Source organism: Brachycentrus maculatus, unplaced genomic scaffold (genome assembly GCF_059751285.1).
Source record: "Brachycentrus maculatus isolate JH-2025_06_01 unplaced genomic scaffold, ASM5975128v1 h1tg000196l, whole genome shotgun sequence".
Lineage (NCBI taxonomy): Eukaryota > Metazoa > Arthropoda > Insecta > Trichoptera > Brachycentridae > Brachycentrus > Brachycentrus maculatus.
Window position 1 is genome coordinate 82,470 of NW_028280947.1, and position 16,800 is coordinate 99,269.

General features: G+C 35.4%; 1 protein-coding gene across 4 annotated transcripts in view; it reads right to left on the reverse strand.

Moving 5' to 3' along the window:
* Positions 1 to 1,160: 1,160 nt before the first annotated feature.
* The window catches only part of LOC148307564 (choline-phosphate cytidylyltransferase A-like), a 69,220-nt gene continuing 53,580 nt past the window's right edge, over positions 1,161 to 16,800 (reverse strand). For all 4 annotated transcript variants that reach the window (XM_088263211.1, XM_088263210.1, XM_088263212.1 and 1 more), the window contains 6 exons: positions 15,743 to 15,968; positions 11,582 to 11,679; positions 6,632 to 6,794; positions 4,844 to 5,124; positions 3,922 to 4,060; positions 1,161 to 3,465 (listed from right to left, as the gene is read on the reverse strand). In XM_088263211.1, coding sequence (XP_088119337.1) covers positions 3,293 to 3,465; positions 3,922 to 4,060; positions 4,844 to 5,124; positions 6,632 to 6,794; positions 11,582 to 11,679; positions 15,743 to 15,968 — 1,080 coding nt within the window. In that variant the 3' untranslated portion in view covers positions 1,161 to 3,292. The remainder of the gene's footprint in view (positions 3,466 to 3,921; positions 4,061 to 4,843; positions 5,125 to 6,631; positions 6,795 to 11,581; positions 11,680 to 15,742; positions 15,969 to 16,800) is intronic.

A 16,800-nucleotide genomic window follows, 5' to 3' on the forward strand; every position in this document is an offset into this window, starting at 1 on the left:
ATAAGCACCCGGAAATATTCTAAGTCAAGTGTAATCTAGAAGGTCTTGGTAACAAACATAACAATCTCAAAAATCACTAATCTAATGACATGTCATTCTTTCGAGATTAAATGTCTAACCCAACCTTAAACACTATGGAAATTGGTAAAATCCATAGAAACGTTCACAATATAGAATAGAATTGTACAAAAATATTTGATATTCCTCTTCTATATTGTAACGATTTCTATGGAAATTTATTCTTATATTTTGAGGTTAGGTATTTGATCTCCAGGCAGTCGCTAGAATTTCTGATGCTAATGTTTGAATTATGTTATTTTTGTTATCAATTTCTTCAATTCTACGTCTATGATTTACATCTCATTCATTCGACACATTGTCACATTGGCCTCATGCACTCAGTTTTCATAATAATTATTAATGCATTGATACAATATCATTGTTGTTTTCTTCCTTGGTTCAACAATTCTACAAAAGCTATTAAGCAATAATCGTCTTGTAAAAAATATATTTGAATTATCAATATATATTTTTATTTTACTCAAATGTACAATAAAAAATAACGTTCTTATTCTTCGCAAATATTTTTTTTATCATCCGTAATCACAATAATCCAAATTATGCATTACAGAATCCATTATTTTACCAATTTATATTGCGTAACATTCAACACACACCATATTTAGGATATAATCCAAAGTCATTATCAATCTCTCTCTTGCTTGCATTTATATTATTATGTTTTCCGATATAACAACTCCCACTGCCAAAATGACACAACGCTCAATTATTTATTATTACCTCATTAACCTTCCCTTCTCGGTGATATGTATTTACTACAACTTGACTTTTCAAATGAGAATATCAATATAAAATATATAGATACAGGCCCAGAATTTTTTTATTCCTCCGTAAAATAATTATGTATTACCTGAGAGTATTATTATAAAAAGTTATTCATTTTCAGCGACAGAAATAAATAATTTGTGAAAAAATCAGGAATAGAATCACCAATACGCAAACATTTCTGTGTATGCGCGTGTGGTGTGCTTTGTAAGTATACACGCAAGTCGTTACGTGTTTACTACGCCAGTAGCAGGCAGATTGTCTTGCGCGACGGTTGTGTGGTTACGCCAACGGTCGCGGTTATTTGCGATGTATTTTTTTTCTCATTTTCAGATAATACCAGAGCTAACATTACAAAATTGTTACATTTCAACTTCAACTATGGTCAATAAAAGCAACATTTAGGAATATTCACATTTTTCCCGTTTTTAAACCACATTTTCATATGGTGTACAAAATACATATCACCGGAATGCGCGGAAGTTTTTAGCACCGTAAGGGAAGGGTTAAAAAGGATTTTTTTTACTGTGATTTAAATTAAAACAATGGTTTTTATGAATTTATCTGCCTGCATTTAAGCCATTTTCAACATTATACTAACATTAAAAAAAGTACGCTGAGATCAGCATTTATTTATATTATATAAATCATGAATCTACAGTAGATTCATGATTCATGAATCTACTGAATTGATTTTTTTTGTGACAGTTGTGACGCGAATCCTCTTACTGACATAGGTATTGTAATAACAGAATCTAGCTTTATCAGTAGCTTTATAAATTTGATTGTTCACTCACAATAATAGATTGTGGAGTTCTACAAAGCAAGTGCCAATTAATAAACAATAGTTTTTATTTTTATCTTTAAACAATGGAAAAATTGTTCAAAATATTACTATTACTACATAAAATCCAGCACTCTATACATTATAAGATGACAGTATCTATCCACAACGTAAAATTTTATAGCTGACAATTTAGTCACATCAATGCCGTCAAAAGACAGACAATAATCTACTTTTTTTTTTTTTTATTTAAAATCAAAGGTGAAAATCAGTTGAAGTTTATGGCTTCTTTATTACAATTAAAGTGTAATTTTACTAGGTAATGAGGTATATTAATATTGTACCTTAAATGTTGGACAGAATATTTACAAAAAAAAACATGAATTTAAAAGAAACAACATGAAGGTTATTTTCATTTGATTTTTATAAAAATATGAAAAAATACTTCGATACGTACTGCATTTTTTTGGAACTTTAGCTCTCAAATAATAAAAAAATACAAGGGACATTCTTTTCTTTGGCATGATCAAGTTAAGTTTAAAATTCAACTTTATTGGATTCTTTTTTCATCTCAATGTGATACGAAAAACTACTTTATATATATTTATAGGAAACCTTATTGCCTTCACGATACTTTAGATTCGAGATATTTGAACAAGGAAGAAAATAAAATCGTATGCAGTAATACCTTCATACATATGATGTTATTGTTATAGGCCGGTTGGGCCAACACAGGAGCATCAAGGCATTCACCATTAACCTTTCTGGGAGTATGGACGTAAATGAACATCGGTGCAAATTTTCCTCAAAGGTGTATTGATATTAATGAATGTCGAAGTCTATCTGTCAATTGGTATGATGCAATTTGTATAGTAATGACATCTGTGGATATTTCGTAGTCGTATAGGAGAAAGTGACCAACTAACAAAATGTAAAATGTTCAGGAGGGCCATTCGCAACATTTGCTTTGCAACAAAATACACATCAATGCAGTTAGTAATTTTTAACAAGTCAATATATTATACTTCCAAGTTTAAAATCCTTTGGGATTTATTTCGGGGCAAGCTAGTAAGCTATTAAGCTAGTAAGATATCAAATAGTCAATGATCATGTTTTTGTAAGAAATGCACTTGGTCACTTTATCCTGTATGACTAAGATTTGTATTTAACTTTGACATAAAATAAAACCTAGAGATGGTGAGCTTTATTTTTCATTTAAATTATTTTTACATAATTTCCATCTTCATAATACAAACATTTTATTTAAAAAAAATACATATTTAATGTAAAAAGAACCCACTCCCCAGAGAAAGTCGGACATCAATTATTGTACTCCTGGAAAGGTAAAACAAGGTATTACTGCATAAGTCAACACATAAATATTACAAACCGTCTCTTCACTCAGAACGTTGTTGTACGTGGTAATGTCACAGACAAGTAACTGTCAGAATGCAGTTGTACGTGGTAATTTCACAGACAAGTAACTGTCAGAATGCAGTTGTACGTGGTAATGTCATAGACAAGTAACTGTCAGAACGCAGTATAAAGTGGTAATGTTATAGACAAGCAACTGTGAGAATGCAGTTTGGTAATGTTATTAAGTAACTATGAGAATGCAGTTGTACGTGGTAATGTCACAGACAAGCAACTGTCACTCGGCGATTACTTGTTCCGCCGCGAGGAGCGGGTCGGGGTGGGGAGGGGGAGCTCGTCATCGCTGTTGTCGTCCGAGATGTCGTCCGTGAGGCAGCGGGTCCGCGGAGCAGCGCTAGCTGAGCCGCGGCGCCACCGGCGATCCATACTGCTCGAGGAACTCGCTCCCGGCGACTGGTTTCCTGAAATAACATTAAACTTTGTAACCAAATCACTATTTTAAATTTCATTACTACGTTGACTATCTAACTTAGTGTCCATCATGCCGCTTCACCGCAGGGATAGACAGAGAAAGGGGAATGCCACACTACTCTGTCTTTGCAAACTTCCTTCGCCATTTCCAAATTCATGCATCCCTCATATATACCCGCCGATTATTCCAACTCCTAACCTGACCGCTTCCAAGTATTTGAGATACCTGATCGATCGTGCCTAGTTTTTGCCTCGGACTTCCTCTAGTCCTTTTTCCGACTACATTCGCCTCATTAATTTGTTTTACCATTCTTTCTTACTTGCTCATTCGTTCCACACTGAGAAACCATCACAAATATTTCTCTTTTGCTAAAAAAAAAAAAATACATTTTCAGTCTGTAAAGATTTGTGTGCTCGCTACTGTAGATATTCATTTAGTGAGTTACCTGCGGGACTGCGGTCGAGGCGGCGGCTCTTGCGCGGCGGGGGGGAGCCCCCCCGGTCGCCGTCCTCGCTGCCCCCCGGGCTGCCGGGAGGGCTGAGCGCCTGCATGAGGCGCCCCTTGGACTCGTTCCAAATATTGGACTGCAACAATTCAACAACAACCGTCAATTTATTTTATTTTTTTATTTATTAGTAACATAGTTTACATCTGTTTCCAATTTTTGTTATACATTCAAATAGTGTACACCGGAACCTCTTATAACGAGCATAATTCATTCCAGCATCTTACGCGTTAAGTGAAACACTCGTTAAGTAAAACTTTTTCAGATTTTTTTGCTGGTTATGCGAATGTATCGTTATGAGAGGTTCCACTGTACTTGTGTACAATTTTTTTTTAAATTATATGCGATAGGTTAGTGGGTTAATGTCCGCCTCTGTAGTGTAATGGTCAGCACGCTCGGCTACCGTTCTGGAGGTCCCGGGTTCGATTCCCAGGGGGGGTCAAATAAATTTAAGTGATTTTTATCACTGTAATATTTATTCAATATTACCCTGGTCTGGTAACTGAAGCGGTGGGCTGATCACCTTTCCTTCATGTGTAAAAGATCAAGATAACACTGCGTTTATATGACGCAGTGCCCTATGCACCATTGGGGTGCGGATAAGGGTTTGAATGAATTGTTTAATTTACTTTGTTGATAAAAAAATAAATTATAAAACGATCTCCCTCTCTAAACACAAGTATCTACTTTATGAGAGAGGTAAAAACGTTATGCATATTTGAAATGTATTGTATATTTTCCAACTATTTTGTATTATTAAAATATGTATATTGTAAAAAAAAAAATTGTGTACATATCTTTTTTTAATTATATGCGATGGGTTGGGAAGTTGTAAAGGTAGAAAGGAAAGAGTGCGACTCACCAGGCGACCCTCCCGGCCGAACATGAGCAGGAAGGCCTCGATGAAGTCGCGCGACTTCTCCTCCCACTTGACGATGACGTCGCCGCGCTTCTCGCCGATGTTGGTCATCACCTTCTTGCCCTTGTCCTTGAGCTCGTCCATCTTGTTCTGCAGCCGGAACTTCTTCTCCGACAGGAAGGACACGTTGAGCTCCTTGGCCGAGTAGCCGCGCGCCAGGTTGCGCCGCACGTAGATGTCGTAGTCCCGCACGATGCGCGCCACTATGTCCGACGTCGAAACTCCTGCGTGACATAATCATACACTGATGCACAGACAAAGTCATACCAACAATATTAACAAACTAAATAAACTGATTTGTTTTACCATTCTTTCCTCACTCATTTCTTCTACATGTCTAAACCATCTCAACACCCCTTTCTTAACACACATCGCTCACTCCTTTCAACGTCATATATCAAAAATCGTCATTTTTCGGTTGTGCATGTTTTCGGAATGTCCATAAAATGTACTATATCCCAGCAAAAACAGCATATTTTTAGCTTTAAATTTACCCGCTACAGGGCAGAAAGTGTTTTTTTTGCATTTTGAAGAAAAGGTAGTGTTTGATTATTTTTTTAAATATACTAAATATTTTTCAAATGGAGAAAAACATTCAGGTTTTACCTAAATAGATCTGTTGCACAGTAAAAAGTTCAATAGGTAGCTTGATATTTACTTTTAATACATTTTATTATATTTTTAAACTTTAAAAACGATCTCCTGAAAAATCAAGTTTTTTGATATATGACGTTGTTGAAAGGAGTGAGGGACAAGTAAAAAACATCTATAATAATATCTATAATAGGTACTAAAGCGCAGTAATAGTGTCTTGTAGGCTTTTAACACATTTCGGCACCTGTGGAGCCCTGGCAACGAGATTCGATAATTTTGTACATATAGTTAAGACCTTAACAAAGAGATTGGTACAAAATATTCATGCAAAAACATTTAATAATTCCTTCTTTTCTAACTGAAATGAGACCAGCGCAGAAAGTAAAAATACCCTTAGCGTCCCTTCATGCTCAAGGGAGCATCAACCGACCAAACAGGTAGAAATACCTTTCCCGTCCTTAGTGTGTCAATTTTATCGATGATGCTTATTATTTCAAAGGAAATTTAACAATCTACAAATATCTATTGTCGAGCACTGAGATACCATTCCGGTAACCAACTCACAAACATGGTGCTAAATGTATCAGAATATCATGAATCGGAGTAGTATTCAGATCGATTACAAGCCAACACCGTAACACCATTCGCATAAAATATAGTTTTACTAAAAAGCACCATCTCTGCATGGACTTTATAATAGGCCACGTGAAATGTGAAACAATTTAATGTGGCTATAAGTGTACACAGCAATCCATGGAAAGATCCATGCTTCGTTTAAGCCTGATGGATAAAATAAAAAATGAAGATACCAGGAAAAAAACCAAAGTATAGGATATCATGGATCGCGTGGGAAAACTCAAATGGCAATGGGCAGGACATATTGCAAGACAGGAACCCACAAGAACCCCAAAAACTTTACGATGGAGACCTTGAGAGAACAAAAGAGGCGTTGGAAGACCCAAAGAGATGGTCTGATGACATAGTCGGTGTGGGGGGTAGAAACTGGCTCCAAGCAGCAACCGACCGAAGGAAATGGAAATCGAAGGAAATGGAAAGATACGAGATGCCTAAGATACCCAGCAGTGGAGGACAGAGGGCTCATGAAGAAGTAGTATTAATCTTGGAAACGGCACAAACCTTCAGTTCTCTGTGTGGCCACAAACATCCCTTTGGCCTTCAAACTTGCGTACGCATCGCGACCATCTTCCGTCAGGTAGGGCTCATCATCGTGAGCCACGAAGTCCAGTTTGTGGGCCTCTATGAAGTCATCCGTCAGCTCCCAGGGAGCATCTCTTACCACCTTAAAACAAAAAAAATATTTTATAAAAATGGTCATGAAAAAAAAGTATAGAATTATTTGTACACATTTCTTACTACCATTGCAATGTCGTTTGTTAACACATTGACTGGCAGCTTAGAAAAAAAAACAATCCTTGGGACCACAACTGTAAACACACTGCATACTGTCTTCATTTCAATGCAATGCCAAGTATTAGTTTCCAGAGAAAAATCTGGGCCAACTTCGGTAATTTGTCCAGGGGGCCACACAGAAAGTACATACATTTATATTACATGGCAAACTAGAAGCATATCCAATTCACATAACGTAAAATGAGTTATATTTAACTCATGCAACCTCTTGGCCAAACACAGCGTGAGCGAAATATAACTCACATGACGGTACAACGTCTTAACCACTTAATACTTTTGAAAGAGCAGTATTCGAGGACAGCACATGTGTGACGTATTGCGGCAACCCGAGCACTGCTCATGCGTTTAGACTTGTTTGCGTTACAAAAGATAAACAACCGAACTGAGTTGATGCTCGTAGAGATATACGCAAATCGTTTCTTCTGTTTTAACTTATTAAGATAAAATTCAAATGTTTTTTCATTATTATTTTAGTGAGACTAATTTTTTTAAATTTTTATTGCTTCTGTTTTTATGAACTGGATAACTTTTAATTCATATAAATTCTTTGAATAAAAAATAAAATAGGCTTATATTTTTATTCTATTTTTACAAAAAAAAAAAACGGGAGTATGAAATGGTTCATCAAAAGCATTCAATATGTCCATTTTCCTCTGCAAAATTGAATACTAGAAAAGTGTACAGTACCTAACTCCATCAGGGCTTTAAATTTTTTTTTATTTTATATGCATATAGGAACACAATAGTGTATTTCTTGATTTGATGAATTGCATTTTATGGTTGAATTAATGTGTTTTAACAACCTTCCACGGAATTCCATACGGAATTAAACAAGTTGCAAATTAAGCTGACAATATTTATATTTATAAACATAACCTTATACTATTTGCAAGCTGTTATATTATTACAAGCGATTATAAATAAATAAAGTTTCATGTTGTGATCCCGTGGTTAGTGTTGCGGACTCTTGAGTCTGAGTTTCTCGGTTCGAACCCACTCTACCACAATTTGATAGCTATTTCTAATAATAAGCCGCTTAGGCTCACCAGAAAAGGTATGAAATAGAAGTATTTTCGAAAATAATAATAACACAAATAATTTTCTTTATTTCAAAAATTGTTTAAAAAAATGGCATGCATAAAACATTTTTTTTTCATTCAAACCCTTATCCGCACCCCAATGGTGCATAGGGCACTGCATCATATAAACGCAGTGTTATCTTGATCGTAAACATATGAAGGAAAAGTGATCAGCCCTCCGCTTCAGGTACCAGTCCAGGGTAATATTTAATAAATATAACAGTGAAAAAATTACTTATATTTATTTGAACCCCTCTGGGAATCGAACCCAGGACCTCTAGAACGGTAGCCGAGCGTGCTGACCATTACACTACGGAGGCATACATACATAAAACAGTTTTATTTATTAACATTATACATATTTTGCAATGGAAAGGTGATTTTCAACAATGTAGATAACGAAATTGTTACAAATTCAGAGGCACTCGAGAAAACGTGATGGTGTAATTCTCCTGAAAAATATGTCGACAGAACGGTATGTAGTGCAAAACACTGGTGGTGTTGACATAGTACAGTCATAGACACTTGACACCTCGCCTGAAATAGGCAAACAATGGAGGCAGATTACCATGCGGCTGATGACACCCCCTTCATACCAACATTCAACTGTTCCTAATATGAGATTGAAAAAGTGGCTATGTAATAATTTAATATGTACAACATTTTGAGTGTGTCAAAATACTTGTTCACAAAATCAGGATTATCTCCAATTACAGGAGTTATTTTCACATTATTTTTTGACATCTCATCAAATAATATGATAATAACTCCTGTAATTGGAGATAATCCAGATTATGTGAACAAGTATTTGGACACACTCAAATGTTGTAAATAAATTATCTGGTAAAATTATTATATAAGCTTCAATAATAAAAAAAGATATTTTCTGACGTTTCTCTTGTATGTGATTATAATCCAGGACCTCACATACTGATATAAGAGTTTCTGCTCAATAAAAACCTTCTTTTCATCTCACCAATAGATGTCTCTAGTGAAGTTCTAGTGATTCAAGAACAAGGTTTCTAAATTGGTTCGTATATATAGAACTTCCAAGAATTTGAGTAGTGTGGTTGTCAATAATGGGTAGAATTGGTAAATTTTACACGTGCGAAAGTGATCACTTAAACCAGCCTATGACGGTCGTCAGCCCCGTAAATGCCCAGACTTCCACATTCTTCTTCATCTTTGATGAGATGTCAAAAAATAATTTCATATGTAAGTGAAAAAAAAAGTTGCCTAAAAAAATTTCAGTATCACTGTTAGTAAATGTTGAGGAATCATTTTACTGGTTTTTCTGATAATTTAAATATAAAAATAACACACTTCTACAAGACCACTATTGAGTTTTTTCTGTTTATATTTTCACCTGTTGATGAGAACATCTGTAGTTCTTAAAACTACTCATGTTTACAGGAATAAACTCTAAAAGTGATCTTATACAAGTGCTTTATTTTTATATATATAAATTATCATGTAACTCCATACGATTGGGTATGTCAAATACTTGAAAGCTGTTAGGTTAGGAATCGAAATAATCGGCAGGTATGAATGAGGACATAAATGTGAAAGATGCGAAGAATGTTTGCAAAGATAGGGTGGTATGGCGTTCTATTCTCTCTGCCTATCCCTACGGGGAAGCGTGATGGTTAGTTCGTTAGTTAGCTATATTTTTCCAATGCCATATTTTCAGACCAATCTGTAATAATATTCGATATTTCTCCCGAGAGATAATGCGTTTATCGTAGAATGCTACGCATTCCATGTACCGATATGGTCAGCAACGAAACTGCGCTCCAAAGAACAAGAGCAGGGAGACAGTTGCTGACTGATATCAAGGTCCAGAAGGTGTCCTATCTGGGGCATGTGCTGAGAGGAGACAAGTACGAGCTATTGCATCTAATCATAAAAGGCAGAATAGAGGGTCGACGAGGTGTGGGCAGAAGGCAGATCTCCTGGCTACAGAATATACGAGATTGGACGGGGATCAGGACCATCAAAGCACTGTTTAGAGCTGCCCAAGACAAGGACAATTACTCTCAAGTGATAGTTGATATCAGGGGGACCTGACATGACATAACAGAAGAAGGTAATGCTGTATTGTCGGACTAATCTGTTATAATGATATTAAGATAAAGAAGTCTTTTGGACATTCAACAAAAATAAATTTAAAAATGGTTCAAAATCTGCAACATACCATAATCAAAAAAATTGTAGCCAATATACAATCAAAGGGACAATCTAAACTTGAAATATAAACATTTAAAGTTACTTCTGGTGCGTGGAATATAGTGGATGAGTATCATCGTTGAACATCAAAACTATACAAAAATATGAAAATCTTCTAGTACACAACCATGAAACACGATTTATACACGACGAAGGTTTGATAGTCCCAAGAATTAACAGTAAATATGGGAGTTGAACACTTCAATATATCGTTCCAAACATTTTAAATTTGTTGCCGACGGAGGTAAGAGATTAAAATAAAATATGGAACAAAGGCAAAATAAAGGAATGGGTAAATAATCAAGAGTTAATTCTATGAAAATTGTAAAATGGTTTATATTTTTAAATATTTATTTCTCTCTTTTTTGTATATATATAAGGTTAAAATGGATAAATACAATAAAAAATGTATGTAAAAAGAACTCCACCGACAAGATACACTAGGTGGCTTGGTGGCTCTGCAAAAAAATATTTTAAATATGGTTATAATTGTTCTTTAAAAAAATGTAAACAATTTATGTAATAAAAAAATATATAAAAAAAAGTGTTACAGGTTCCGATAATGACTTGTGTGCATTCATTTAGCAAAAGACAAATGGCAATTAAATGTGAACATCAAATAAGCTTAGTACTTATGTTTACACACAGTCCTGTACAAAGAACTGACAATCAGCAGAGCAGATGGAATGCAAACATCGTATTTTTAAGTACACAATGGGTTGATGCATTTAGCACATGTTATTTTCCCTTCCTACACTAAAACAAATTGTCAACATATCGCTCACTCCTTTCAACAACGTCATATATCAAAAAACTTGATTTTTCAGGTGATCGTTTTTAGAGTTTAAGAATAAAATGAAATGTATTAAAAATAAATATCAAGCCACTTTTTTAACTTTTTACTGTGCAAAGATCTTTTTATGTAAAACCTGAATGTTTTTTCTCCATTTGAAAAATGTAGAAATTAAAAAAAATTATTAAACACCTTTTCTTCAAAATGCAAAAACAACACTTTCTGCCCTGTAGCAGGTAAATATTAAGTTTAAAAAATGCCGCTTTTGCTGGGATATAATAAATTTTCTGGGCATTCTGAAAACATGCACAACTGAAAATTGAGGATTATTGATAATAATAATAATTTGGATAATTTGTAAAGCGCCATTTTTGTAAAATACTACCTCAAGGGCGCTGATATTTGACGTTGTTGAAAGGAGTGAGCGAAATGTGAAAATATCAGATCAAAAAAATAAGTATTCCAGAAATACCCTCCACAGCGTTGCGGATAGTGTCGTAAAAATAAACTTTATTTAAATAGACTTTATTGATTAAATTTATAAATTACTAAACTAACCTCATCAACATATCTGCAATGTCTGACAGCATCGTACCTCTCATCGTCGGTCATCACTGTTCTCCCTTTCTTACTGTGCGTGAGGGCATCACTGCAAACTGCAACAATAACACATTGTATTATTTATTGATTCAGCATCAACTTTTCGGAATAACATAATAAAAATCAGTTTTAGAAAATAAAAATCTATCAGCGAAGGCTAAACTGGCAGTACACAACGGAGTTCTGGTTCCAACCCTTATGTATGGAAGCGAAGCATGGAGTTGGCAAAAGAAGGATGAAAGCAGACTGAATGCAGTCAAAATGCGATCCCTCAGACGAATGTGTGGCAAAACGATGTTTGAATGATGAAATAAGGAAAAAATGTAAAGCTGAATAAGCATTATCAATAAAATTAAGAAAGGTGTGTTGAGATGGTTTGTACATGTGGAACATACGTTCCACAACGAGTGAAGAAAGAACGGTGAAACAAATTTATGAGGCGAATGTAGTTGGAAAAAGAAGCAGAGAAAGACCGAGGAAAACTTGGCACAATCAGGTATGTCAAATACTTGAAAGCGGCCGGGTCAGGAGTCATAATAATCATCGGGTATGTATGAGGAGATACATGAATGTAGAAGAGGCGAAGAATGTTTGCAAAGACAGAGTGGTGTGGCATTCGATTTTCTCTGCCTACCCCTGCGGAGAAGCAGCGTGATGGTGAGTTAGTTAATATAAATATGAATAATTTATATAGCGCAATTATCGTAAAATACTACCTCAAGGACGATTCACGGTAAATGAATTGGGGAAAAGAAGATACTGGAAACGATTTAACAAACAAATGCGTTTTTCGTTTTCTTCTAAAGATCATCTCACTCGCACTATTTCTCACTACTGGTGGAAGAGCATTCCACGTCATCGATCCCGCAACAGCAAAGGCATGCTTGGCAAATTTAGTGCGCTGGTTTCAACCTGTTAAGTTCACTTTGCCCATAGCAGTTGTTGTAGCCGATCAAAGCGTGAGACGTCTATCAACCAATTCCTCTGGAATTCACAGTTCTTTTAGATACTCTGGAGCCATATTGTGTATTGACTAAAGCATCCCCCCTATTGTCTATGTGGGAACATACATTTATTTCAAATCAATAGGAACTGATACGAAATAAAAAATTTATAAATATAAGAAACAGCTCCTACCTCCTCTTCAACCTTCAACGTCCCAAGTACCCAACTATAAAATTTAGAATTAGCTTCAAATACCGTGTTTGAAAATGCTGCGGAATGCATCGAAAAACACATGTCACAATAGATTTTACCAAATAGTGGTATTTACTAAGTAAAACTTAAATTAACCATTTTAGCGACATTGTTTTTTTTTAAATATATAATTAAAAATGCCAGAGAATTTTTTTTTATGTCATTTATACCCTTATCTCGAAAAAAATATATCTCTTTCAAAAACTACCCAATTTTAAAAATTCTTTCAGTGTTTTCTTTTAAAAAGCTCGTATATGGATAATAAAGTGAAAAGAAAATTATGGAAATATATATTGTGAACATATACATTGAACACAACCTTTTTCCAAAATTGGAGTATTCTTCGTTCATCCAAATTGGTGTATAGCATTTTGTCACTCCCATCTACTCCACCTATAAACTGATTATAGATATGTACCATTGATGGTTTATTTTTTATAGATTTGTAATCTCCTTTCTTTTTTAGCTGTATCGCTCTCATTAAGATGTGGGCGATAAGATTTTTAAGAAAAATGATCACTTTTACTATTTTTGTATTCCGACCTTGTATGTTTTTTTTTCTGGTACTTTTTATATTGTATTTAGTAATAAATATAATAATTTTAACCTTATGTAATACATAGAAAGTAAACAAAATTATAATGCATGCAAGCGACCTTCCTCACCGCGCACTAAACAGCAACTGATTTCATTGCACTTTTGACTTGTATAGACACGAGCGCGATTGCGCTCGTCAGCACTATAACGGTTAAAAATGGATAGATTTTACCACAAAGTGACTGCCGAATCAATTAATGAAAATACTACTCATGCTTGGACTTCTGATAGTCCAATGCGCTAACTACCGCTTCGAAGGTGATGGATAACCAAAACGTATTAGAAAAACAATTGCAAAGATACATATTTACGTCATCCATTAATCATTTGAACTGTTCTTATGTAACATATCTATTTTCGTTTTATTTTAATTAATAACAATGACTGAGAATTATCACACTATATCAGGATGGCATAACCAAAAAAGATATTGGACGAATAAACTCAACACCATTTAATGTGACCTGACAGTGAAAACACATTGATAATAAATAATTGATACTGAATATCGTAAACTTACCCGGCAATAGAGGTCAAATGGGTGATATACAGTGTGGAATAATAAATTTGAGTAATGTAATCTTATCTGAAACGCGATAAAAGTAGATATTTGTACTGTCATTTCACAAAAGCTCAAATATATGCAAGGGTAGGAAATATAAAGCTTGAACAGTGAAAACTTGGCATGATCAAGTATTTCAAATACTTAAAAGTGGATAGTTCAGGAGTAAGAATACTCGGTATGTATGTACGAGAAGATTATGCCGATGCTGATGGTTATGCCTGTAGGATGAGCTACCGGTATGTTGAACAATATTTCATTGGATATTGATCTGTTCCATGTGTCTGAAGGAGTTTTCCGAAGCGGGATTCTTCTACACCTTTAGCAATAATATTCTTGCATATTTTTGATGTTAATGTATTTTAATGTATACGCTTTAAATTTTAAGTTTGTAATGTTCATGTTAATTGTAAATAAATTTAATTGAATTAAAGATTTATGAATATGGAAGAGGCAAAGGTTGTGTGCAAAAACAGATTGGTGTGGCGATCTATTCTCTCTGCCTACCACTGTGGAGAAGCGACGTGATGGTGAGTTAGTTAGTTAGAAAGTAATATATTCATGTGGTCTTAGGTAGTCTACCTCCGTAGTGTAATGGTCAGTACGCTCGGATACTGTTCTGGAGATCCCGGATTCTATTCCCAGGGGGGGTGGGAAATAAGTGATTTTTCACTCTAATATTAATTCAATATAACCCTGGACTGGTACCTGAAGCGGAGGGCTGATCACCTTTCCTGCATGTGTTAAGGATCAAGATAACGCTGTGTTTATATGATGCAGTGCCCTATGCACCATCGGGTGCGGATAAGGGTTTGAAGTGATGTACATGTGTAACATGGAGATTTTTTACATTCGGAAGGCACTTAAAAATAGTATTCCTTTAATGAATAACCAAATTAATTTTACTTATAGTCCACTATTTGATTCAACTTCGATTTAGCAAGAGTTGTCAATAACCAAGCCCCGCCCACCCCTTTCAACTTATATAAACTGACATACTTTGACTAACATCCCTAGTGCATATCATACCTCGGCCCTTAGTGCATGTTTGTTCTGCAACCACGAGTGCATGTTGGTCCTCGGGTCGACCAAAATCACATGTGATCAACATTTTACATGTAGTTATAAGTAGTATGTGAATAATGCTATGGTAGTGACATGTAGTATTGTTTGCATGCTGTTGTAGTGATTTTCCTGACAAAGAGATGGGTATGTCTCGAAACCGGTAGACAAAAAATCTCGGTGAGTGATTTTGTACTAACATTTTTGTAAAAAAATATGTAAAAGATTGATTTAAATATCTAATATATAAAGTAATAGTCAACTCTAGACAACTAGAATCCGCTGCAATGCGAATGCTTAGATGGTCAGCGGGAGTGTTCTTAGAGACCAAATAAAGAGTTCATGCATTCGGGGAAGCCTGGGTATAACAGATGTAAATAGGAAGGTAGAGAAAAGACAATTGAGATGGTATGGGCATATAGGACGCAGAGAACCCGACCATGTTGTAAACCAGGCAATACAAATGGATCTTCCTCGAAAGATATCTAGAGAAGACCAAAACAATCATGGATGCTGCAAAGAGAAAACATGGTTCGAAGACATGGCCTAGGTGACGTTGTCCATGACAGAAGGACCTACAACTTGAGGACGAGGAGAGCTGACCCCAGCAGTCTACAAAGGTGATAAGTTGGGATGTAGCCAGGAAAGAAGAGATAAAGTAATAGAACTATTAAATAATAAGAAATGAGTGTTCCTCTCACCTCCGACGATGAGGTAGACGTTGGGGAAGACGTTCTTGGCCTGCTTGAGCTGGCGGGCGTGGCCCTGGTGGAACAGGTCGTAGATGCCGTCGGCGTAGACGCGCACGCGGCGCGGCGCCGTGCCCCCCTGCGCCTGCTGCCTGCTCACCCGGCTCGAGTAGTCGCATCGCGCCAGCTCCTCCAGCGCCGCCGGGTCGTCCGAGAACGGGGCCTCCGCGTATATCGACTGGAAAAAGAGCAAACGTTTAGTCAGGATGGAATGATTTTTATAAAATATAACTTTTTTTTTCTTTTTTTTAGAAGGGAAAGAAATAAATGAAGTTATTTGTATATCGACTGCAAAGAGAACAAACATTTACTCAAGGTGGACCGATTTTTCTAAAACATAACTTTTTTTACTTTTCTTTAGAAGGGAAAGAGATAAATTAAGTTATTTAATTTACAACACTTTGAATGTGTCCAAATACTTTTTAAAAATCTGGATTATCTCCAATCAGGAGTTATTTTTGACATACACTCAACTGCGAAACTGGCGTCGCAGGTTCGATTCCCGCCAATTGCAAAATGAATTCAAGAAAGATTAATTTTAAATTGATCTGGATGTTTGTGATGTATTTTCCACATTTACCTTCCCTATCCTTACTATCCTACCTGCATACAAGCCTTTAAAAGTAGAGGCTTTGTGGGTAATTCCTTTTTTTTTAAACATTATTTTTGACATCTCAACATAGATAAAGTAGAATACATAAATCTGTAAATTTACAGGGCTTACGACACAACGTAACACGGTTGCAGTGATCACTTTACACATGTAACATGCACCAATTCTATCCATGATTGACAACCACACTATGTACTCAAATTCTTGAAACTTGTAAATATATTGATCAAACTCGAAGAAGTTATTTTATTTTGAGTTATGGTTTTATATATAATATATATTTCAGTATAGACCATGGGACTTGTTTCAATGTACCTTGACACATTGTTTGCGGGAAACGCTTTGAAGTTCTATTTGCTTACTTTTGGTAAAGCGCGATAAGACGCCAAAAAGCATA